At 44.2% G+C, this 24855-nt stretch overlaps 1 protein-coding gene and 1 long non-coding RNA gene across 9 annotated transcripts in view; one reads left to right on the top strand and one right to left on the bottom strand.

Annotated features, from left to right (window-relative positions):
- Nucleotides 1-24855, bottom strand: part of TRIO (trio Rho guanine nucleotide exchange factor) — a 356186-nt gene that overhangs the window by 80010 nt on the left and 251321 nt on the right. For all 6 annotated transcript variants that reach the window (XR_011430259.1, XR_002802647.2, XR_011430260.1 and 3 more), the window contains exons 29-34: nucleotides 23445-23556; nucleotides 21446-21636; nucleotides 19353-19454; nucleotides 15917-16059; nucleotides 15210-15309; nucleotides 2776-3019 (exon numbers count right to left, since the gene is read on the bottom strand). Coding sequence is in view for 3 of the 6 variants with exons in the window: in XM_023625830.2 (XP_023481598.1) it covers nucleotides 2776-3019; nucleotides 15210-15309; nucleotides 15917-16059; nucleotides 19353-19454; nucleotides 21446-21636; nucleotides 23445-23556 (892 nt within the window). In the remaining 3 variants the exon portion in view is untranslated. The remainder of the gene's footprint in view (nucleotides 1-2775; nucleotides 3020-15209; nucleotides 15310-15916; nucleotides 16060-19352; nucleotides 19455-21445; nucleotides 21637-23444; nucleotides 23557-24855) is intronic.
- LOC138919752 (uncharacterized) lies at nucleotides 13297-14731 on the top strand. 3 transcript variants are annotated; one of them, XR_011430264.1, is made up of 3 exons: nucleotides 13297-13432; nucleotides 13530-13624; nucleotides 14625-14731. It is a non-coding gene; the product is annotated as an uncharacterized lncRNA (long non-coding RNA). The 3 variants fall into 3 exon arrangements; XR_011430262.1 differs by lacking the exon at nucleotides 14625-14731 and adding an exon at nucleotides 14179-14314; XR_011430263.1 differs by lacking the exon at nucleotides 14625-14731 and adding an exon at nucleotides 14179-14314 and having other exon boundaries at nucleotides 13311-13446.

Genomic DNA, 24855 nt, shown 5'->3' on the forward strand with positions numbered 1-24855 from the left:
GTGGACATCAAGTTTTTCAAGAGAAGGGACCATCTTTAACACCTCACTGCAGTATCCTTCAAGCCCAGCACAGCTCTCAAAGTGAACAAGGGCTTGAAATGAGATGTGGGGTGAGCAGACGTGTGGGAATAACAGGCACCAAGAGCCCAGCACACACCGATATATAAACATTCATAAGGACATGTGTCCTTCTTACACAAGAGCAAGAAGAGTTCTGAGGCTAAGCAGAAGCAAATCCACATCTCCTGCTTCCCAAGCTGGCAGCGGCCTCTTGCTTCTGGAGTCTCTGTGCTTTTGGACTTCATACCCAGATCCTTGTCCCTTGTGGCCCCAACTGTTTGCTGAAGACCTCTTCTCCTAGATGGAGACCCTGGTCATTGTTGCCTCATTTCCTGGACTTGATCACAGATAGGACGCTCTGGCAGAGGCTTGTCAAAGAGCCCAAAGGAAGATTCTCCCGCCCCCAGTCTACTGCCCAGGTACTAACGCTGCAAGGGAATGGATAATCGTCAGAGTTTCCTGTATTACAGGAAAAATAAAAATGCGTGAAAGAAGGAAAAAACCGATAAGGTTCTGAGCCCCTGTCTACTGACTGGCTGTTAGTTCACAACAGGTTTTACTCAATGAAGAAGCACCTTCTTGGTACAGAAAGAGCGCTTGTGAGGGGCAGGGAGTAACTTTTCAGGGGTTAGAGTGTCAGAATATCACAGAAAAAGGCTCAGAGAACAAAATGGTACTTAACCTTAAAATCAAGCAAAAACCCAACCTCCATAAAGAAGTTTTCAGGACAAAGTCAAGTGTGATAAACACATAGTTCTTGCCCCTTGGCTAGCCTGCAATTGTGAACACCAGGAAGTAAAGAACACACCACGGGAAAGGCACATATCAAAAGGAATCTTTCAGAACAACTGCTATTTGTAGCACGTAAGTTCACCAGGGCTCCTCTGCGTAAAAGCTAAAACTTGAGAAAAACAGTTGTACTTTATTTCCAACTCAAACTCAAGGACTAAAGTATCTTTTGCAACTTTGGAAACACTCTGGCAGCCCAGCACAGATCTCTACCGGAACTCAAGTCCACATCACAGGAAGTCCAACGCGCTCTCAACGCACGGATAGCTTCGCCAGAAATGAGAGCGGAAACCTCGGCTTCTGACAAAATCTGAAAATTCTGTCTTTCTCTCTGTATCTCTGGAAAAATAATAGCCAAATTCTTCTAGTCTCCTAGTGAGTTGACAGTAAGGTCATATTTAGGCCCCAAGGGATCAGAAACACAGTTGGGCCTGTAATTAATGAGGAGCCAATCAGCAGCTGTATCCTGTGCAGCTTCCTTTAGCTCAGCGCAACGACTAACACTCTGCAGCCAGAGGATGGTCTCCAGGACGTGTTGTGATGAATGTAAAGACGGCACAAGTGACAAATGAAGAGAGCAGCTGGAATGCTCCAAAATTAATAAAAAAGAACTTGACTATGGCAGAGTATAGAGATCTTCTCTCAGGAAGGGAAACAAATGGCATACCCCAAATCTGGAAGAATCGGCCATTTGCCAGTATTGCAGAAAAATGAAGACTGAGACATAATATGGTTCAAGACATATTAACTCTACCCATTCTGCACTTTTCTAGAAGCTACAGACCAACGTTTCTTAAAAGGGCGTACAGTCTCATATTAGCTTTTCACTAAGATGAAAGATTAAACCAGTACTCTCCAATAGAAATATAGCACAAGCTGCATATATAAAATTTTCTAGTAGTCACATTTTAAAAAGTAAAATGAAACAGGTGAAATTAATTTTAATAATACATTTTATTTAACCCATTCTATGAAAACATATCATTTTAACATGTATTGACTATAAAACAATTATAAATTCATTTTTTCATACTGAGCCTTGAAATCCAGTGTGTATTTTACGCCTGCATAACATCTCAATTCAGACTGGCCACGTTTCAAGTGCTCATCAGCCACATCTGTCCAGTGGCTACCATGCTGGACATTCAGGACCTAAACAGACTTTCATCCTCTCACTAGAAGCCCATTATTGATCCATCCAGACAGAATGGAAAAGCAGCCTTGCTGCAGTTACCTTGATCTAAAGGAGTCCCTGAAGAATGCCAAATGCTGTTCTGGTCAAATGCCCTGTTGTTTCAGTTTAAAAGCACTTCTTTTAAAAGCCACCTCTCTCATCGCAGCCACTGAGCCCTAACACCGAGCCCGCCTGACTCAACCAGCCTCTCTCTTAGGGCCCAGCTCACTCCCTCTCCACTCAGTGTGGGATGTCCTGAGATTCTTTACAAAGCTACAGAGATGGCATGGTGAAACTCTCAGGGCCTGCATGCTCGATTCTCTAGCATTTAACACTAACAAAATAAAGAATCCACAATGTGAAAACCTGAGTAAGGAGATGCTGAATATGGTCCCACCTCCCTACCTGTTTCAACGTCACCTGGAGGAGAATAGTCCCTTCTCTGACTTCTCCACTTTGGAACACACGGGCCCAGAAAGAACGGCCCCTTTCTCCTCACCCTCTAAACTGGTATGTTATTACACTGTCTTGGGAAATGAGGCCATCGTTCATTATTTTTGAGTAACAGGTGAAATCCTCATTTCCACTTCCTGATGGGTTAAGGAGGCCTAGAGACACAGGGATAACGGACTGAAGCACGAGTAACAAAGTGGGCCCATACCTCTTAAGTAGCTGCAAAGAAGCAGGGACAGAGCATCGGTGTCGTTTCCCGTAGGCAATGTCATCGCCCCCCACGCCCTGTGAACTCCTACCTTTGTGGTTGAAGATGCCCTCCATTTCCATGCTACTTCTCGAGTGGGCGATGCACAGAGAGCCACATGGAACCAGGCCTTCTGCAGCGGGGGACCGGTCGGTGGTCCGCACCAGACACCAGTCGGGCTTGTCGTGGGGCCGCTCCAGAACCTCCACGGTCTGGCCACGGCGGATGGTCAGCTCAGTGCTGTTGCAGGCCGTGAAGTCGTGGATCACCACAGTCAGCTCGCAGCCTCCAGAGAGCTGAGGAGGGAGAGGGGACACGTCAGCGAGCCCAAGCCACTGGGCCTTCAGCGGGTGCGGTCATGAACTAGGCCTGAAGCTCCCACTTGCCATTCGAAGCTGGGTGAAAAGCATCGCGTACCACCTCAGTGACACCTCTCCAGTTTCGCTGTCCTATAATTGCCCTCTGGAATCATACAGAGAGCCATTTACTTTTTGATATTCTAACATATAATTATGATTTTCTGAGTGTTTCATTGTCAGAATCTGACACTTTGTCATGACTGTCCAAATCTTTTTGTGTGTGAGACATCCCCGTCCTCAAAAAGTGCTACATACAGTAATCCCCTTTATTGGTGGTGGATACGTTCCAACACCTCCAGTGGAGGCCTGAAACCAAGGATGGGATCAAACCCTATACACACTGTTTTATTCCTATACATACATACCTATGACAAAGTTTAATTTATAAATTAGGCACAGGAAGAGCCTAACAACAGTAACTGATAATAAAGGTGGCTTTGGCGCCATTATCAAGTAAAAGAAGCGTTACTTGAACACAAACACGGCAATACCACCACAGTCGTCTAAGAGCCAAGATGGCCGCTAAGTGACTCATGGGCGGGCAGGGTGTACAGCGGGATACACTGGACAAAGGGATGATTTACGGCCTGGGGGGGACAGCATGAGGTTTCTTCATAGTACTCAGAACAGCACGCAATTTAAAACTTATGAATTGTTTATTTCTGGAAATTTCCAATAATATTTTTGGATCAAGGTTGACCTTGGAAAGTGAAACCGAAGATACGCGGGGACTACTGTAGTAATTTTTTAACTTAGGGCAAACCCGTAAAAACTCTGCTTGAAGGTCATTTGGACAACTATTGTGAAAAATGCTGATAACATGAGATAGCTTTGCTCACAGCTTCAGTTCTGACTTGGTGTTTGAGGATTCCGTGCTGCTGCAGTGTGCAGGCTCTTCCACACCACTTGGATATGAGAGGGAGTTACAGAGCAGGGAGACAGAAAAGGCACCGGGGCTCATGATCCCCAAATTTGGGCACAGCACGCCTTTTCCCTCTTCAAAACCCTCCAAGAGCCACTCTCTATCCCTCCAGGTTACTCCTTAGGGCGACATTCTTGACGTTCTGCCACCCAACCCCAGACTCCTTCCAGGCTCTTCCCATTCCACGCTCCAGCATGCTACTCCATAGGCTCTATGGACACGGGCTTATTTCCCATATGCCATGTCTTTTCCGGCCCGAAATTCCTTTCCCCTCTTCTCTCTTCTCACTGAGCTCACTCCCATTTTCTATCGAAACTCTACTAGTTTCTAGGCCCTTGAAGCACATTCATGAACTCCATAAAGATTCATCAATGCCACGACCTCTGCTTATAAAACAGGTGCACGGCCTTCGCATGACCATTGGCTTTCTGTGGCCTGTGCCCTGGATGCCTTCCCCTTAGACTGTCTGCTTCCTGGGGACAGGCTCATATACACGCTCATTAACATCCCTCGTACATAAGAATCTTGTGACCAGCTCCCTGTCTTTGGACTTCCCCCTCTGGCCCTTAATCCACGCAGCTCCAGGGGGTTCCATGTCTCTGTCTGTACGTTATCCCCTGGTGGGGCTCGTAACCGTGCCCTCTGCTGATTACTCCCAAGCAGGCGTCCCAGCCTGCTGTTTTCCCATTCCTCCAGAGCAGGGAGTCCAGGCCATGACTCATTATCTCCCCGACCCCATCTGTTTCTCTTCCAATGTTGCCTTTTGGGTAAAGGTATCACAACCAAGTTACCCAAGCTAAAAGAATCTCACGCTTTCTCGCCCTCTGAATGCTGTCAAGTGGACTGTAGGACATCTTTCCCATTACTTCCTTCCTCTGTAGGCCCATAACAATCACTTCACTTGAATTTTTGCAGTGGCTCCCAAGCCATCTACCTTTTTAAAATGTGGAACCTCCTATTCAAACACCTCAGACACAAATTCCTTAGCTCAGGGTTCAGAGTCCCCCAAGCAGATGCCAACCCACCATCCTAGGCATGGTCAGCTGCTTCTCCTCATGTGTTTCACAGCCCGAGTGCCTGTGTCCTCCTTCGGAGGGGGCCCTGCATGCAGTGTCCACACTCTCCCTTCTGCTTAGAGCCCCCACATCCCCACTCTGTCTATTCTACCCCACATCAAACCCCTCTGAGAAGTTGGTCCTGTATCTAATACCCTTAGCACTTGGTTTTTAAACAAAACACATCTCGATTCTGAAATAAGCTGTGTCTTGGGTTATATGCGTGTGTCTGCCCTCGGCACCGGAATGCAGGTTGGTATTGATTGTTCTCCTGAGACTTTTCCACACCTGTCTGTAAGGGCAGAGGCTGGGCCTGTCAGAGTCACTGCCGAGCCCCAACCAACAGCGGCGGGCACACGGTTTGTAGGAGGAAGCTGCTGAGGAGTAGAGCTTCTCCTAAAGCCTGCCTCACCCAGGCCTGGGTGTCCAGCAAGTGGTCAAACATTCACTGAAGTGAAAAAGGTAAAATAGGTTTGCTCTAAAAATGAAGGTACTGCGTTTGAAAAACTTAAATGAAACATGGGCTTTTCCTCTGGGACTTCAGGAACTAACCCTGCCTTGTGTTCGACGTAACACCCCCAGTCTTCTGTTCCCCTTTGGGATCAGCACAGAGAAGGCACGAGGACAGAAGAGTGGACTGGCTGGCCGCGGCAGGGGAGGAAGGAGCAGTCGGGCCTCCTGCTGGGAAACATCCTTGTTCCCGAGAGGCCGCCCAGCACCAATCCACTCGAAGAGAGCCGGGAACCCTTGCCTCCTGCACGGTCTCAGGGCCAGCAGTGTCCCCTGGCTGCCTGCCCATGCCGAGGACTGTCTGCGGCCTCTGTCATGCTCTGTGCTGTTCATTACCTTCCTGTTCTAATAGCCTGTCTTTCAAGAGAAAGTTTAGATATTCAGAATAAGAAACACATGTCTACTAGATAACCACAGAAAGCAAAAACGAAACAAAACTCTTCTGTAAGAAAGCGCAAATATCGACAAAATGAATCATCTTTGCTAGGCCACGCAGGAAATTTTTCACAAACGGTTAATCCCCTTCTAAATTTTACAAATTTCTCTGTGGGAAAACCATCTTACACATTTCTCTGTGAACAATCGAAGATGCTAGTGTTAAAGCTTACAGCAGAGGCCCAGCCTGCAGAAGAATTTTCCTTGTAAAACCCCACGTCGTGGAAGTGGTTAATCCCTGTAACGAAAACGAGGAATGTCCCTGCCTCGGGAAACCGTGACCAGAGAGCGAGCCGTGATATGGGGTCTGGCTCCCTGAGGCCCCCCCAGGACCTGACTTCCAACGGAGCCCCTCCTGCTGCTGGCGCTCTCCCATGACGGCTCGTCCACTGAGCCTACCTGTGCACGTGTGTGCACAGCATGTCCCCCCGCCCAGGGCCCTGCACCACAAACCCATCATGCCGCCTTGACATTCCCCACCCCCCACCCTGGGAAGTACAACTTCAAGACACCAGCCCTTTGCCAGTTTCACTCTCGAGGGTTTCATTAATTTTTCTGACTGCTCAAAGTCACGTGATGCGTCTGGGGGTGGGGGAAGGGTGGGAAGGGAGATAGGGGCTGCCCGAGGAGGAGGATTAAGCTAGACTTTATTCCTGGCACTGATTTTTTAGCCCCTTACAGAGTAATCAAAAACTATTGGAAACATCTGTGTACTTGACAGAGCTTAAGAAATAGAAATCAAGCCTGTTCTGACAGAGTCACGTACTGAGTTAAAATTCTTTTTCAAAGCCTTCAGGAGAACTTACTGACAAAATCTAGCACAAGAAGAACCAGTTTTCAGACAGTGCTAAACTTAGCATTAAAAGATAGATCTGTGGGCTTTACCCCTAAGAATCAATTAACTTTACCCATAAGAATCTCCTGCACAAATCTTTAAGGGGAGGATTAAACTGATGTTTTCTAGTCCAGAGAGGAGGCAACCCCTGGATTTCCATCTCAATGTTCATATTTGAATATTTTAAACTTCTGATTACAAAACTTGTCTTTAAAATCAGGTCTGCTAATTAAAAAAAATACTTATTGTATAAAACACTTAAAAGAACTATTTTGAGGAAACACTATAAATTATTACTGTTTTTAAGAAGAATTAAACTTCTAATTAGAAAAAGTTCAGAAAACATACTCTACATCATTAAATACGGTTGAGGTCTTATTTGCTTTCAATGACAGTTATACCCCCAGTAACCCAATTTCATTTTTATGTTGAAAGAGTTACCATTCCATTTATCTAGTTTTAAAAATTCACTTTTTCTTTCCAACCATATTTTGTGAAAGTTTTCACATTATCTTTTTTACTTCAGTGTGTTTTATGGACTTCTGTCATAGGCTCCCTACTGTGTGCATTTAGTCTAGGATTGCAATTTATGAAAATCTCAGTTTCCATGACTCATATTAACTCTTACATTTAAAAAAAACCTTCCTACTTTTCACTTTTAAAAAATAAATGTGGTGACTAAAAAGCATGATAGTGAAATGGGCTTAATTGGAGCATAGACACCACCAATGAAGTGCCTCCTCCAAGACCGCCCCACGTCCCTCTCGAAGGGCTAAAAAGACTACCAGGGGACCTCCAACGACCCAGATGCATGGCAAGGAGCAGAATCAAACCAGGGTCCCTTTGCTTGAATTCTGCTAGATTTCACCCAAAAGAATGAAATATTCATCTCTGGTTGTAGGCACGTGAACCTTCCACAACTGCCACACAGAACAGAATTTTACTTTTTATGTTTTCTGGAGAAATCATGTTATATTGTTACTTTGCCTAAACCCAGTTAACAGCAGTAACTAAAACAGACCCAAGGCCGGGGACTTCTCGCCCCAGCGCTCCTGGGAGCATCCCCTCCCTGGTGCACTGTAATGAGGTGGTGTCGCGTTACAAGAACATGCAGTTCTCCAGAGACAAGGGCAAACACCTGGTTTGGATGACCATGCTCCCAGATGAGTTCTGGGGCCAGTTCTGCCAGAGGAAGAGAGGGCTCTTTACGAGGGACACGGTGGATGGTGGGGTCCCTGCTGCAAACGATTCTACTTCAGGAACTCACGATCAATTGCAGGTGGGTGTCTGGCCAATTTTCTGAGAGGAGTTCAAAAGGAGAGGGGGAATGTGGTCTAATAAAAGCCATTTTTCTAAAGAACAAAGTGTACCAACTCTTGTGAACAGTCACATCCTCCAGCCCGATGCAGTTCAGTCATTCAGAAACCCCACAAAAGGGTCTTGTGGTTTCGTGGAGGTTTCACACAGAGCAGACCAAAGAAAGATTACTTGGTTAAGGGGGATTAGAGAGGAGACCTCCGTTACTGGCAACGGTTACAAGAGAAAGGCGCCCACTGGCACCAGAACAATTCTCCAAGGAAATGTATTGCACCCCAGGGTCTCACGGGCCCGGGCTCCTCCCTGGGCAGCTTCACAGAGGCGTGGGCTTATTAGCAGCGGTCTCATCGCCATGAGCAGCAGGGCCCTGTGCTCACCCCAACCCCGAGGCCAAGTTCACAGGAGAGGCGTCCACCAAAACCTGCTGCTGAGTTTCAAAGAGGGCCACTGTGATAGGCTCTTTCTCACACACCAGGGTACAAAAGGGAATCTGTGAGAACTGAAAACAGTTGAGGGTAAATTTTATGTTTTTTTACCAAAAAAAAAAAAAAGAAATCTGTGAGAAAAAACTTTTTCAAAAGCAGCATCTTACCATACCCAACATTTTATCCAGAAAGAAACAGTATTCAGGGATGTTAATCTTCTGCTCTTCACTAACGTGATCACATGTCGGTTTTCTGACATGAAAATAATTTTTGGAAGGCTTCCCTGACTGTGTGACATACACGAAGTGGAATGAAAAATTAGATGTAAAGAAGCTAAATTAAAGGATACAAACTTTAAATGTAAAAAGTCAGGCAAATGAGAGGGAGGACAGCTATTATGCATCAGGCTTCCAGGCTTCGCAGAAGCTGAGTGGACCAAGGTCACGCTTCCCCTCATTCTGAACACCTGGGAGGAGAGATGCCAGGATGCACTGAACGGGGACCACGGGATGTGCTGCGGCAAATTAACGAGAAGCTCAGCTGCCCATAAACTGGAAAACGGAACACGAGTTGGGAGAAGCGGACGGCTGAGACCCCCTGCGTTATGTTCAGTTACCAGGCCCTGGGACGCAAGAAACTTCTTAGGACAATTTAACCCAAAGAAACCTGTTTGCTGCATTTGCTGAGTGAGCAAGACAATCTTTATCCAGAAAACTTAATTTGAAATGCCTCTTTGTGTCTTTAACAGAGGGACATGCATCTGAAGAACTAAGGTAAGACAGCCAACCAAACAGCCACCTGGGCTGTTCACCAGCAGGAAGAACACCTGGAATAAGGCACTGCCCTCAAGTCTGAAGCAAAACGAGGCCAACATCTTCAGTGGTAACTTCTATCAGTAGCGTAAAATTTACTTTTCAATGTGCCACTATTTTCACAAACATTTTTGTTGCATGTCGACCCAAACATTATATATTTTTTAAAAAACCTGCCTTGTCTTAAGCACTGAGGCTTTCCACATTAGCTTGGGGGATTTTGTTTTTCTGATTGAGCAACTAAAGTTATCAAAGATTACATTCAGTTTGTGGTTTTATGAGAGCACTTACAAAGCTTGTTAAAAATTATAAAAAGCCACAGTCACTTAGAAAAATAGAAAACAAAGATTAGCAAGAGGGGGAAACAAACTCCAGGAGCACTGCATCAGCCAGGCCGCCTGCCAGGGCGCGGGGCCGGTCTCCCTGTGCGCCCTGTGCTGAAGGCCCTGTCCCGGGGCTGGCAGACAGTGGGTGACCCACAAAAACTGTGAATGAATGAACCTACCTTGCGAACAGTCTGAAGTCAGACTGCATGCATGTGCCACATGCGGCTAATTTGGTAGGATTGAAGATGAGTAGCTGGAAAAATATTTGAAGCAAGAGTCTCCCTCTTCTTCAGTGACTGCCCATTCAGCACGCACTTAGTGTTCTGCTCTTGAGCCACCACAATGCATTAGTCCAGACCCTAATGCTGAGCAATTTATCCTCAGGACAGCGTCTAGCTCCTGGCGAACACAATTAGCTTCTAAATCCACTGCAATCGAGTGCCCAGGGAAGAGGGCGACACAGACAGTGATCCGCAACAGCTAGTAATGAACATCAACGGCCCGGGAGAGAGGGAGAAGGGAGCAGTTTTTAAGACGAAGAGACAGCAACAGCTATTATTTACTCAGTGCTTGGCACATGCCAGGCACTATTCTAGATACATTATGCATTTTTCATGCTCACAGCCCTGTAAGGTGAGTAGCATTATTGTCCCCATTTACACATGAGGAAACTGAGGCACAGAGAGGTGAGGTAACTTGCTGGGCTGCTGAGACACAGACCCAGAGGTCTGGCTGGTGAGCACTTCCTTGTTCTAATGATCTGCTGTTTGATGTTAAACACTCTGTGTAACTGATGCCCAGAGTATTCTGTCTAAGGAGATTAAAACTGTGTCGCCCTGTAGAAAGGCTTCTGAATTGAGTGACAATTTCATGCCCACACAGGGGCAAACCTACAACATGAGCCCTTCCAGACTCAGAGAGCTCAGGAAAGGCCAGCAGGCTGAGCGCCTCCTCCGAGCAAAGACACCCTCTTGCTCTGGCTTCTTTAGCCAGAGGAGATAGGGCTGAGAACAAGGTGCTGGGGGCGGCGGGGGAGAGGGGTGAGCGCACAGAGCCAGGGCTCCTCTGCACCCCTGGCAGAGGGCTGCTCTGTGCCAGGTGTACAAGGGACGGAAGCTGAATGAGAGAAAGCAACACTTCCTAACAGGCTGAATGCAAGTGTTCTTTCTCAAAAATGTGGATTAAGCCATATTTTAACATGTATCGGCATTAAATACTTCATATACTACCTCAACTCTGTAATTTACGTAAGTCTGGCCAAGTTCCTATAGTGTACAATGTACTTGACAGAGAAAGTTGATTGACTTTTTAAGCTACATAAAATCTCATGTCCCTAACATAGTGTTTTAGGTTCATTAAGAGTAACTGAAACCATTTAAAAAAACGTGGATTCCTATTAATAAGCTTTAGGGCAGTTCATGCCCAGTATGGGTCTCAAGTGACTTATCCTTCATTAAGAATAAGAACTTCATTACCTTAGATCCAAAAGAAGGCTCCCCCCGGCTCCTGCTGACTTGGGCCAGTTTTTCCACAGGCCGTCTCTATCTTGCCTTGATTATTTTTTTCATCTTGATCTCAAGATGCTTTTTTGTATAGTAGCCTATATTTGACTCCATGTTTTCTGTTTTTCTCATAATATAAATTTGTTATAGGAAATAAATCACAGACTAATAAGGCAGATAGTGGGAAAAAGTTTAAAAATGCTTCTTTAATATACTAAAAATATTTAGCTCCAATATTCACAATAGTGGAATAATAAGGTCTAGAAATTGATAGGTAATTAAATCCACATTCTGTTTCTGGCATTTGCTCTCTACTGCTGGGTGGCCTTGCGAGGGTCACCGAGCCTCCCCCGTCTCCTCAATGCCCTGAAGGCTGGCTCAGCATTCTTCTTCCCACCTCAGGGGGAGAAGCTCAGGACAAATGAGATAAGAATCTGGCAAGCACTTGATTTCTTTGGAACTCAAATTATATTTTCATAAGATCATTTTATCAGCATAAGTACCAGAAACGTGGGCAAGAATTGGTGCTAAACTCACTTTCGGAACAAAGAGATGGCATATTTTAAAACGGATGTTTTCAAAGAAGGAAAACTGCTCGTGGGGGTATGTGGCTTGTATGCGTGACCAGCCTGCTCGAGCTCTGCTGACGGTGCTCCCTGGAAAGAGGGCGTCTCCGGGAGCCCCTCCTAACAGACCCTTCCACAAGCTCCTTGCCTCATTTGAGAATCACTGCAGCACTGGGCACATAACTCTTCCTTAAGAATTCTGCCAGAGGTCGAGTCAAAAACATCCCCCACCCAGTTTCTGAAATGGAACCAAATTCCATGATAACAACTAACTCAAAACAGGCATCATAAATTAAGTCAAACAGGCAGAATACGGTTAAGTAATTTCCCTTGCCAGATCTATCTGCCTGTGTCATCGGAGGCTGTGTAAACTTGAAATATGGAGGGTGGAAAGAACCTCGAGACATATGAAGAATTACTGCCATGAGATAAGGGGGCTTTCTGGTTAGGCCTAGTTCAGAGAAACAGTGCATTTTACAAACTGACTCAGGAAACGATGCAGTTTCCTAATTTTCAAAAACTATTCTCCTGAGACATCTACTGACCCTGGAATGTTCTACAGAGAAGTACAAGGAGGGAGACGATACAAGAAACCCTTCCACAGCAGACACACAGATGTGGGCATGTGTGTAGAAAGGCACCTCCTTTTTCACAAAGACCTAATGGGTACGTCCTCTCCAAACTCCAGATTCTGTCTTACCTTTACTAAGTCTCGCAGGCTGTTTATTCTCATCCCAAATGCAGACCCCAGGAACTGAAGATAACCTGCTGCAGTTCTGTGATCTTAGGAAGACATTTCACCCCTTTTTGGATTTTGAATCTTTTATGGACCTCTGGTCTCAGTGAGCGGTATTAAGGGAACTAAGTGCCACATCCACTTAAACTGAGTTTTGGAGTGTCATTACTTCATGACAGTTCAGAATCATGAGACCGGTAAGCTGAGTGACAGGCTGCTGTCACACCTTCATCCAGGAGCACAGCAAGAGCCTCTGGGCAAGTCAGGTGGAGGGGGACGGCCCTTTAGGGATCTCTGAGCTACGGAATGAGGCTGATAATGCACTGGACGAGGCAAACAGAAGTGGGTGAATTACCTCCACCGATAAAATATTTAACAGGCAGGTCTTTACAAATTCTAACATCCCAGTAGATTCCCAGGGTAAAATTATTAATTTCTGCAAACCTATACTTTCCTGTTAGTGATTTATTCTTCCTCTCATCGGGTACAAATAGAATTTGCTGTCTTAACAGCAATAGCCCTCAGGAATAACGCTTATTTTTCTATAGGAGTTGTGCAGGCTCGATTCTAAGTTCAGGTGAGCCTGCTATGCAGTAACAGATCTGAAGCAGAACTAGTTTCCCCATTCCTAATTCCAGGATAACTGTATCCTTATTTCTGTGCAATCCCCTGTGAACTCCAGTCAGCCACAAGTCAGGGGACCAGGGCCGCACGGGAGCACTAGCAAACGAATTCTCTCCGTGCCAGAAGGCACGGCAGGGCGGTCAGCTTCACCTCAGATGGGGAACTGGAGAGTCAGAGCCCATTACTAGACACGGGGGCGTGTCCGGACTCCCATCACCACCCATTCATACAGAAACCACCTGAAGAACAAAGTCACCCTTTCTTCTTGGACCAACCTCCAGAAAGGTACCTATCAAAAGGTATAACTTTTTCCATTTATCTCTTTGGCAATTTCATTGGAATAACTTATTTTTTTAAAGTGAACTTTTCAACTCATTTCTAGGGTAAACTTAGACCAGATCCGTGGGAGTATATCTGATAGGAAGGTGAATCCTGGGCCTGACGGGCCTGCGGCTGGAGTGGTGATGCTCCACCATGGTGAGTCTGTGACACGGTCTGAATGGAGGGGGCCATTCCCCTCAGCTGGAACTGCTTTATTCTCGACTTTTCCTTTGGGTGGAAGTCATGTGTAAACTGCCTATTCAGACAACTCAATCATCTTTTTTTTTTTTAAAGAAAATAATCAGAATTACTTTAATGAAATGCTTCCAAGTTCAAACTTTATTTTCTTAACCAAATGGCTATGGGGTGGGGCAGCAGGGAGAGCTGCTATTAGGCGCCAAACGCCTGAACATGTCATTTATCTTACTCCTCATTATTACTACCGGCAAGAAAGATATGCTGAGTGCTCATGCTCTGAGCTCCAAACAAAATAAAACGAGACGCCCTTTCTATTCTCCAGTGCTCTTCTTCTATGCGTTCTAAGTTCTAGGACTCAGCTAGTGAACTCAAAAAGTAGAACGAGAAAAAATTAATTACCCAAACAAGAAGGATTTTAAAAATGAAATGACTGTAGGAGAGCAATATTTTTAAACCTACTTACTTCTGTCCCAGAAACTACACTAAATACCACGAATTCTTCTGTATAACAGGGAGGAAAGACCAAAACCAGGGACTGGGAGACTTGCCGTCTGAAATAACCCCCAATATCGGACTCTCCCGTCAGGAATGATTTCCAGATGACAGTGAAGTCATGACACTTCCTTCCTGGAACGAGGGGCTGTGCAAATGCTGTGCACAGAACAGACTGACGTCTCAAAACGAGGACTAAGGCCTCACATAAGAAAGTACGGCTTGTGTCAGACAGTGAGAAACGCAGGAATTCTGAACTGATGGCAAGTTAAATGAAACCCTATTTACTGTCAAATAACATTTTTGGAGACTTTGGTGTAGCGTTTGAGGAAAAGAACAGGCGCTCGTCTCAGCAGGAACAGCAGACTTCACTGAGACGATGTCCCCACTGGCTTTTACAGGACTTTGGTCACTGGTGCATCATGTAAGCCTGGATTCCAAAGTCTCCTGTCGACTTATTTTGCAGGTTTTTGGGATTCTACCATGACAGACCATGGAATACGTTAGGCTATTTCTGTAGAAGATACACCTACATAGACCTTTTTGAAAGAAATCAGCTGTATCTTCCTAGTGGTAAGCACTGGTGCAGGCCATTGCAGGGCCATTTCCTGCATCCCGCTGCACCTGTGTTCTGAGAATGCTCCTCAGCGCCAACCCAGAGGATGCTGCTGCCCCTGCTTCAATCAGAGCAGCTCCACCTTCATGCACCAGAGCTCTGTGTAAGATTCAACTTAAAATGATAGGTTCTTCTGCTTAACATAAAATAAAAAAGCTTAAACACGCTGCTTAGAACATCCTGATAGAAAACCACCTAACTGCATTAGGAAGGGCAACTAATTTTTCTTGAATTCTCAGGGTTAAAATCTTCTTACCCTGACACCCTAAAGTCTTTGCCCCTGCTTCCATGTCTTGGCACTAGTCTTAGGACATAGTGACTGAAAATGGTGATGACAAACTGTCATTTATAGATAGAAAGAGCCTATATCAGTTTCATATCAGACCAGGGACCAGCTATATCCACCGCCCAAAGCAAGGGTGGGCTGCAGCTCACCTTGTCACTGTCCAGTGTGTTCTGAGACGTCCGGGAGGCGATTGAAATTGTATCGGGCTGGCTGCTGCCATCACCTTGGCTATCCAGATCCTCTCCATCCCTGGAGATACAAAGAAACTTTTAATTCCTGACACGGCTGGATCTGTTTTTCCAGACTTGTAAAGATCGTGGATCAATCATTGGAGAAATAATAGATTTGTTTAAAGAGGTGCAAATCAGGCTGCGTGAGGGCTGCTACCCCCAGGGCATTAATGATGATGGGCCACTCTGTACTGAGCACAGGCTTTTTGGAGGTACTGGGCTGAGGTCTAAAACATATCATTCCACTTAATTCTCACAATAATGAAATACAGTGGATATGATTATTTCCATTTTAGAAATGAGAAACAAAAGTCCAGATGCACTATAACTTGTCCCAAGGTCACACGCACGATTTACACATGCACACCGATTCATACTTGGGTGGGACAGGGAAAACAATTAGGATTTGCATACAGCCCTTCACTTGCTTTAAGCCAAGGGAGGTTCTTGCCTTGAGGAAGCAATACCATTACTAAGAATGATGTTATACATAAACGTATTTAAAAAAAACATATTCTTCCAAATATTTGAGGAAAAAACCAATTTTTGAAAAACAGTTGGTTAACATTGCCTTGTCCCCTCCCTAGTAAATAAGCAAACTTACCAACAAGTTCCCAGGCACTAACCTCTTTCCCTTCTGTCTCGTCGCAGGAGCTGTTTTGGGGATGTGAATGGGCTCCTTCAGGGCTCCTTTCAGGTGAATAGTTCTGTCCTGTATTACTTCTCGGATGTGCTTGATCCAGTCCTGCTTGTTTTCTATACTGGAAGCCTTAACAAGGTGTTAGAATCAGTCAGGACACAGAAGGGGCCCTTTCCAGAACCTGCACCAAGCACACTCAGGTCTCCCGCATTCCTTGAGTTTCCCATTTTAAAAATAACTTTTCAACAGAAAAGCGATTACATCGTATGTTTAATTTGCATCCAAACAAATGACCCTAATTTTGGATGTTTTTTCATCAAAACTCTTTTTATTTTATAGCATCTAGGCTATTCTAGATTTCTGAATATTCTCAGAGTCGATCATTCCCAACCCAAGACCTTGTAAGCAGCCCTTGGTAAATACGAAAACACAGCCACCTCCAAACCCAAATGTCTTTAAAGCTATTGCGGCAAAGACTCGTGGTCAGCGGACAGTGAAGCGTCAGCAGGAATCTGAACCAATGTCCATCCATCTTGCTGCCCTGTCCCCTGGATTCCCAGAGCAACACTGCCACCATTTCCCCACATGCATCCTCTCCTCATTCCCACAAGCACTCTGTGGGGTCCAGGCCTCCCTTATCCTCATGTTATACATGAGGAACTGTGGTGTGGACACGTCAGAAAGATGCCCAAGGTCACAATGCTAGCAGGTAAGGAAGCCAGAGTTCTTGGGAGTGTATGTGAGAGCCCGTCCCCCGAGCTCTGCATTTGTCTACCTCTGGTTACAGCCCCAGAATAAACCAGTATAACCCACTGCCCATTACATATGGTGGATTCACTTCAACTACATTACAACTGTGGGGAAAGGTTCTCTGAAAATGACAGAGATACTCAATCAGCTTTTGCTGAAAGAACACATATGGCATCACTTTTCCAGATTTTATTTTTTTCACTGTGCTTCGAAGGAGGTGGTTTTTTTCTTTTTACATATTCTGAGCCTTACTAACAGTTTTTAATTTCCTTACGGAAAACATCAACCTCCTATGATATAAGCACAATTCCCTGTAAATGATTAAAACAATTGTCAGTGGGATTATAGATGAGATCATGAAGGGAGGAGAACCCAAGATTTTCTCATGGTTTACCTTGTTTTTGAAAATGGAAAGTCAAAGCCCAAGCTGGGAAAGGAAATTAAAATTATGAATCTCTTTCTAAATAAAACGTTTTAACTAGAGGATGCATCTTTCAAGCTCTTTAGGGGCAGTAACGCGGAAATAAATGAAGGATAAAAGGAGCGTCTTGCTCCTGTTCCCAGATCTGACACCAGGAGAGCAGTAACACTGACTTCTCCTGGGGTAGGATGCAGGGTGATTAGGGGACAAGGGAGATTGTGCATGAAATAAGCATCGCAGGATGGAAAACTTTGAACGTGACAGATCCACGGGAATTTAAAGGCCTGATAAAAATGTTTGGGAGGCTGAACAAAGAGAAATATCTGAGAAGGAACATTTGGCAGAGTTTGCAGACAACTGGGGAAAACTGTTATTATGATTCAGAAATAAAGAAAATTTCCACAATTTAAATAGAGCAAATTGATCATTACATTTATGGAAAGTAATTCTCCTAACTCTAAAGTAATTAAACAAGGACAAAAGGTACCAATTTTTCAGAAATAGTAAGAGAAAGGTAACTCGGCAGAAGTACTAAGTAAAAGATCCTACTTAGCTAAGACAAGAGATAATTTGTTTCATACTCTCGGCAGTCTCAATCTGTTTAAGGAAGGACTTATGAATAAAATTCTTAGTTCCAAGAGTTAAAAAAGGCCACGATTCTGTTTTATAACTACTGGGTTAGCACCATCATTGCCATTACCACCATTACTGTCACCACTTCTACCACCACCAAAAGCTCCAGCACTATCTCCACCATCACCACCATCTCTACCATGATCTACACTCCCACCACCATCTCTACTATAACCACTATCACCACCATCTTCACTGCTGCCACCATCAGGTTCACCTCCACTACCTCCTCCATCTCCACTATCACCACCATCTCCACCATCACCATCACCACAAAGCAATCTCTGAAATTAATGAGGACATCATTTCCTTTAGTTTTTCCTTGGAATTCAGAAAAACATTGACCAAAATTCCTTAGAAAACTTTTATCTAGTAATGCCCACCAGAAGTCTTATGCTTCAATTGCATCATGAGTATTTTATTATCTCCTGAATGAAAGTAGTCCACATCTGGCTAAAACATCTGGCACTATTTCTCAGATGCATCTTTTGGCATCTGTCACTGCAGCTAATCTAGATAAATACTTCATATAAGTTGGAAGTTTTAAGGTCTTGAGTATACTTAAAAATTTTATGCCTTAGAAAAGTTCTGTTATCTAAAATTTAGCTATCAGTGCAATTTATATCTCACAGGGCTTTATGCCAGTACTAACAAGAACACACTGGATTGGAAATCACATATTCACTGCAAAACAATCCATCATTTCCCTGTGAATAAAGACCTTAGAAACACAATGGCTTCCACAGACAGCGGTCACTAAAGTACAGGCTCTACTGTAGCAGCGTCCATAGTTGCTGGAAATACCGTGGAGAGATTAAAGGAACGTAAGAGACAAAATTGCTGACCTGCAAGTTCAAACACCAGAGTCCCATTAAGTTTTTGGCTCATCTCCCAATATTCTAGAAATCTTCAGCTACATCTTCCCCCAAATATATCCTAAAGTCACTTATGGTCTTTCCAGACAGCTCAAAAAGACAGTTCCATCTGTATTTTCTCAAACACTGAGGGAGGGAAGCATATAAGCCATTCTTAGAGTCTTCTGCCACTCCTAGTCGAGGCTAGTATCAAAACAGAGTTCAAATCAAATATTCAAAGACATTTCCTTCCTCCAAAGACTACATACTCAACAGCACCCTTGGTGTTTTTGAACACTTTAAATCGTAACATTACCAAACCCTGTATGTGATAATTAACCCCTTTTTTTCTCTGCCACCAAACTAGAAGGACCCCATAAAGACTCTTGGCATGTTCAGTCTTGAAACTGTCAAAGGCCCTCACAAATTCATCAGGTGCCTATTTTCCTTTGAAACCAAAAGTCAAGTGTGCAATGGGAGCTGCTAGTCCAAATCTCCCTCTTGTTATGCTTCAACTTCCTGCATTTCTTATGGAATCAATCAATTCTTTTTAAGACTGGAACCATGGGAGAAGTTTAAAAAGACATTTCTCTATTTGATCTTTTAATAGGCAAGCAAAAGTTTAGCTCAAGTTATTTCATCACTAGATACCAAACTGAATTTATTCCGCTATTTTTTTTGTGGTAACGATATGAAAACCAATAGGTTTCACCAATAGGAAAAAAAGCATACACAGCACATCCCCAAGCTTCAAATGAACGTACCTTAAGGACAATTTTATTATCTGAAGTTGGCGTCCTCCCCACCCATAGTGCAAATTTGCAAGGATCTCCTTCAACATGTTCTGTGACACCCAACTCTGAGGTCTGCATGGAGAGACAATTATATAATTAGGCAACAGTAAAATTCGGGCAGGATACAGAAGAGAGACCAAGAAAACCATTTCTGGCGACTTGTGGTCATGCTAGGTTATAAAAACATAGTTTGTTTACAGTGACAGGTAACCCTCAGATCTCATTTTAGTTAAAATGAGGACATTTGGTTCTTAGGCTGAACATGACTGGCCTCTCTCTTTCACCTCCTCTGAGCACCTCTACTGGAGACCCTGGCGCAGGGCAACAAGCAAACCCAGAGCAGGACAGCCAAAACAGCTGAAAATCCTAATATCTGGAAAATCGAGAGTTGACTATTTTCAACCTTACAAACAACAAAGTGAGTCTGTCCTACCTGCAAAAGAGCTGCCACCAAGCATTTTCAGCATTAATGAAGTAGCTTCACAGAAGGCAAAGGAAGTTTTAACAGCTCACTTATTTTCCAATTTGTTTATCAATAGTATTAACTTTCAGTATTTTACCACTACTATTAAAGGCTAAGAGACAAAATTTCTCTCAGTAATATATGCATCTGTAGTATGCAGAACATGGAAGAGTGTAGATGCAGGTCAACATCTTCAACCCCACCCCCACAATCAAGTTCACCCCTAATGCATTCTCCCCGCTCCAGCAGAGGAAGTGATTCATAATCTATAGCTCAGAGGTGGCCTCTGAGGGAACCCTAACTTTCAAAAGATAAATTAAGTGAAGATCTATCAGCTTCTAAATCAGACCAGCTCGGTCTCTAAGGATAGATTAAAGGCAGCTAGTGAAATTACTAGCCAGCAATGCTGTCTTTTTTCCTTCCAGTTAGAATATGACCTAAAATGATGTAAGGTGGGCTGTGATCCAAAAGACAATCTCAAGCAGGATGTAAGCCAAGAAAATGCTATGAAAACCATTAGTCTGAACTTGAAAATTCCAGATTATTATTAAGATGATTTCTACACTTGGTGGTATTTTATTACTTTGGGACTTTGATTAATATATGGATATCATAAAAATGTGTAATGTGTAAGTTGTCCAAATCCCAAATATCTACCAATATTCATAAGTGATCTACCATACCTGTGTAAAGAAGAAACCCAATTCTACTGCACTTTCTATTCTTTCTATGATGGTGACTTTCTCCTTAGATTTGTCCAATCCTCCCCTGCTGGACTTCCTTCCAGCAATTTTGTGCTGACAGCCCTCTGAGACACGGGCCACTAAGGGAAGGACAGTGGACCTGGAGGACGACACCAGCCTGAAACTTTTCTGAGTCGACATGTGGTTTTATAAAGAGACTGACTGGGCTTGTTACATACGCCATGTATGCTTCTCCTGCCAGGAAGTACACTGACGAGTTAAACAAGAATCCAAATGCATCACTGTATCTACCGAGCACTCAAGGGTCACTGCCTCTAGACAGGTGAGGTTGTGGATCTTCAACACTATTTTTGTTTATATATATCTTCTCTAATAATCATATTTTGCTATTGTAAAGTACCAAAATTTTTTATAAACTTATTATTAATGAAAAATAAAGGTAAAATCTCATCATTAAGAGCCCACAGTGAGCCACCCAGTAAGGCTGCTTGAGTATATTCCAATGTTGGTGAACGAAAAATTAATTATAATGATATGAAAACTTAACCATAGCCTGATATGATCAATTTAGTTATAAATTGAGTTAAAGCACACAGGAGATGCATGATTTAAATTCACTTACAAAGTGTTTTCTTATCTTGCAGTTAGATTCTATGGAATTTAGAAAAAGCAAGTTTCTAAGACTAGTGAAACTCAAACCCAGGAGCGCCGTCTAGTGGACACAAGGTAGTCAGGGAATTTCACTGAAGAAGATGAAAACATAATTTCAGACTTTCACATTTTAGGATCGTTTGGGAGGTTAAACTGAAAGGCAACAAATGATAACTTTTCTCTACCTACAAAACAGTTGCAATTGCGTTATCTTTAAACTTACAATTCTGAACGCCTATACTTACAAACAATTTGCTTTTATAAAGGTACTTGCTTCTCCCACTGGAATCTTTCACTTCTTTACTAAACACTAAGGACATTTCAAAAAGGAAGAGGTGCCGCTCTCGACCCTTTCGGATTAAGGTTTTTGGGTCCCACACTTGGAAGGATTCCTGCAGGATGAGTTCTCCCTGAGACTCGATATTTTCATCAAACCCTGCAACATGAAAAAAGAGGTATAATCAATCTGAAAGAAAATAAAAATAATGTATAAGACAGCACGATGACTCTTCAAGCATTTGTAACATGTCCAACAATTAAATCTCAGATCAGAGTTTCCCATCTGGGCCCCTGACTCCAGGCTCCCCAGCGCTGACCCATCAACAAAGCATTCTTCTTTCTAAAACACGACTTTGCAGATACTTCCCCTTGTTAAAAAAAAAAAATGCAGCGACTCCTCATGGCATTATTCTTTAAGTCCCATCTCCTTCGGGTAGTATTCACACCCTTTGAGAGGCGGTTTCACTCCCTACTTCTCTGCTGCCTTCACTCACAGCGTCCAGCAAGCAACCTCCTCCTCCGCCCAGAATGGCCCACTGACTTTCCCACAGGCCATCACCTACTTCAGCCTGCCTCTTGATCCTCTGCTGCCTCAGCCTAGAACACCCTCCCCAGACATTCTGCTCCAGTGCCAGCCTTTCTTCAAGGCCCTGGTCTAGCCTTCCTTCTGGGAGACATCCCTGGCTACTGTTCTCGGTGAGCTCTCCCTTCTTTGAATACAAAATTCCTCACGTGAATCAGTCATGCTCGACCACTGCCTGGCTTTCACTGCTGCTCACCTCTTCACAGAAGTGGCCTGCTGTGGGGACTTCACGCAATCAAGGCTTTAACAGAGTGGTATGATACCTGGGGCAGGGGCTGCTAGTTATCTCCCAGACTCCACTCTCCCTTCTTCTCTAATAGCAGAAGCCCCCTTCGTGGCTGCTCTAATTACCACGTTTCCCAGCCCCCTCTGCAGGTAGGAGCAGCCACACACCCACAGTGGGGCCACATGAGGAGAGTCATGCGCACAGCTTCTAGTTTCTGCCCTTTTAGCTGTTCCCTCCTCGCCCTCTTTCCCACTTTCTTCCCGCTAGATGGAATGTTAATGAGGTCTCGAGACATCCTGAACCTAGCCGACCAGACAACATCCAGGGAGTGGAGAGAAACTAGACAGAGCAGAGCCTGAGTCCTCAACAACGTCATGAAGGGCTGCCACACCAGCTCAGGATTCTACTTCAGAGGCAGAAAAAGCCACATTAACAGTTTGGCCTCTCATTTTTGGGTTTCTATGATAAACAGCAGCACTTTCGCCTTAACTAGTATACTCTCAACGGCTAGCAAAAGCATTCGGGGAGGATCATTTCTTGTAAATAATTCTATGTAACCTGACGATAAGAGTTAAGCTCTGTAGCACAGAAACAGCTTTCTTAAACAAGAGCATTTATGGAGATTATACTTGGCGACAATAATTTTTAAGCATACTTATCCGATTCTCTCTTTACTGTGTTACACACCACATTCAACTGCGTGAGTAGGTATCTGTTACCTGGTAGGTTTGAGGCTCCAGGCAAGTGATGCAATAGACCCAGAGATGGGGAAGCAGCAAGCTCGCTTAAGGATTTTATAATCACGGGAGACTGATCTGACCATCCTTTCACCATCCATCTAACACCTCTAACACCAGGTTAGAGCCAAAGGCAAGTGACACAAAGTGCTACTGGGGTTCAGAGTGAGGAGAGGCCACTCTCCAGTTAAAGCACCAGGACAGGCTTTTAATGAGGTAGAAGGATTTCAGGTGATCCTTAAAGGAAGCAATGCAGCCAATCCTTTAAAAAAAAGAAGGCATTCACATCCAAACTCTTAACTCCTAACTAAACACAGAGTCCTGAAGCCGAGGTTTTAAGGCTGTGGGAAATCCGCTTACAAACAGTGTCAGCAGAAAGTGGACAAATGCACGCAGGGGAATGTGGAGGGTTCCATTACCTTCCAGCATGCTGAGGTGCATGGCATCGTTGGCTCGCTTTGGCACACTGAGCATCACCTCCAGGCCATCTTTAATCTCCCCCTTTCCTTCCTCGCAGCACGTGAGCAGCTCCTGTAGAAGGCCAACACCATGAACTAGCCAAAGATGGCAAAATGCTCCACCCACAAGATCTTTGCAGAAAGGAAACAGTGTATGAAAATCCATGATTTTCAAGATAAAAACAGGCAGTGGTCAACTGGGCACATATTCTCTTGAAAATGAATTCCTACTTCTTTATCCAACGGATGGAAGGGTTTGTCCTGCTTAGAACAGGATGTTTTGTCACATGTAGTTATACTTTAAGATGAACTTAGTGCACATGTTAACTACCAAGCCTCAGAAATGATAAATAAATATTTAGTTAGTATAGCAAAGCATAATCTGCACCTGGTTATATCTTAAGGTCATGCCAGAATCTGATTAGTACTGCTGTCTTCCCACACGATCCCAGCATGATCCTGAACTCCTTGGTCCCATTAACAACATGCCCCATCGAACCTGTAACCGCACATCATGCAGCAGGAACAGCATCACGCACAAGAGTCTACAGTTAAACGCTCTCCTTTGTGCACAGGATGTTCAGAAAAGTGCTAATGACTGAAGCACACCTTCCTGGGCTTAATTACATTTCAGATCTGCTTAGAGGAACACCTGTTATTAAATGAATGATAGCAGGGACAACAAATTCAATTCTAGTGGGCTCCAAGATATTTTCTTTTGTTCTTGGGTTGATTCCCACTCCTACCAACCCTGTGTACAGCAGAGCGGAACCCTGCCCCGGTCTCTTGGTGCCATCCCCTCACCTTCTGGTGCTCTATCAGACAACGCTCCGCTGCTATTTGTAGGATTTTCACGGCCAATTTTTTGGGCCAATATTGGTAAGGTATTTTCTTACCAGTATTTTAATGACTATTATCAGTCAGTAACAGTGACGACAGCTTTTTGTGTGCCGGTTTTCAACAAAAGACAGACATGATGCTGCAGTTAGCTTTGCTCTCACACTGGATGGTTTAGAGCAGCTGAGCTACCAGACAGGCACGTTGCTCATGACCAGGTGGTGTTTAGCTCCTATTCCGAGCAGCTTGACAAAAACTGCTTTAGAAATGCAATGTCACTGGCAGAAAAAGCTTCCTCATTGGGGAGCTCAACATAGCTTACTACTGTTCTCTTGAAGAACCCTAGGCAGGATAAAGGAAGGTTGATAAATGAAAGCACCAGTTTAATAGTGACTGAGAGTGTGAGGCCACTGAGGAAGCGATCTTTAGTAGGACTATGTGCTAAAAACAAAATCCTTAAATCCTGAGGACACCGAGAAGTAAACTGCCTTGCAGAATTACAAAGCAAAGGGCAAAGGGCAAATGCGAAGATAAA

This window comes from Equus caballus, chromosome 21, assembly GCF_041296265.1.
Source record: "Equus caballus isolate H_3958 breed thoroughbred chromosome 21, TB-T2T, whole genome shotgun sequence".
NCBI lineage: Eukaryota > Metazoa > Chordata > Mammalia > Perissodactyla > Equidae > Equus > Equus caballus.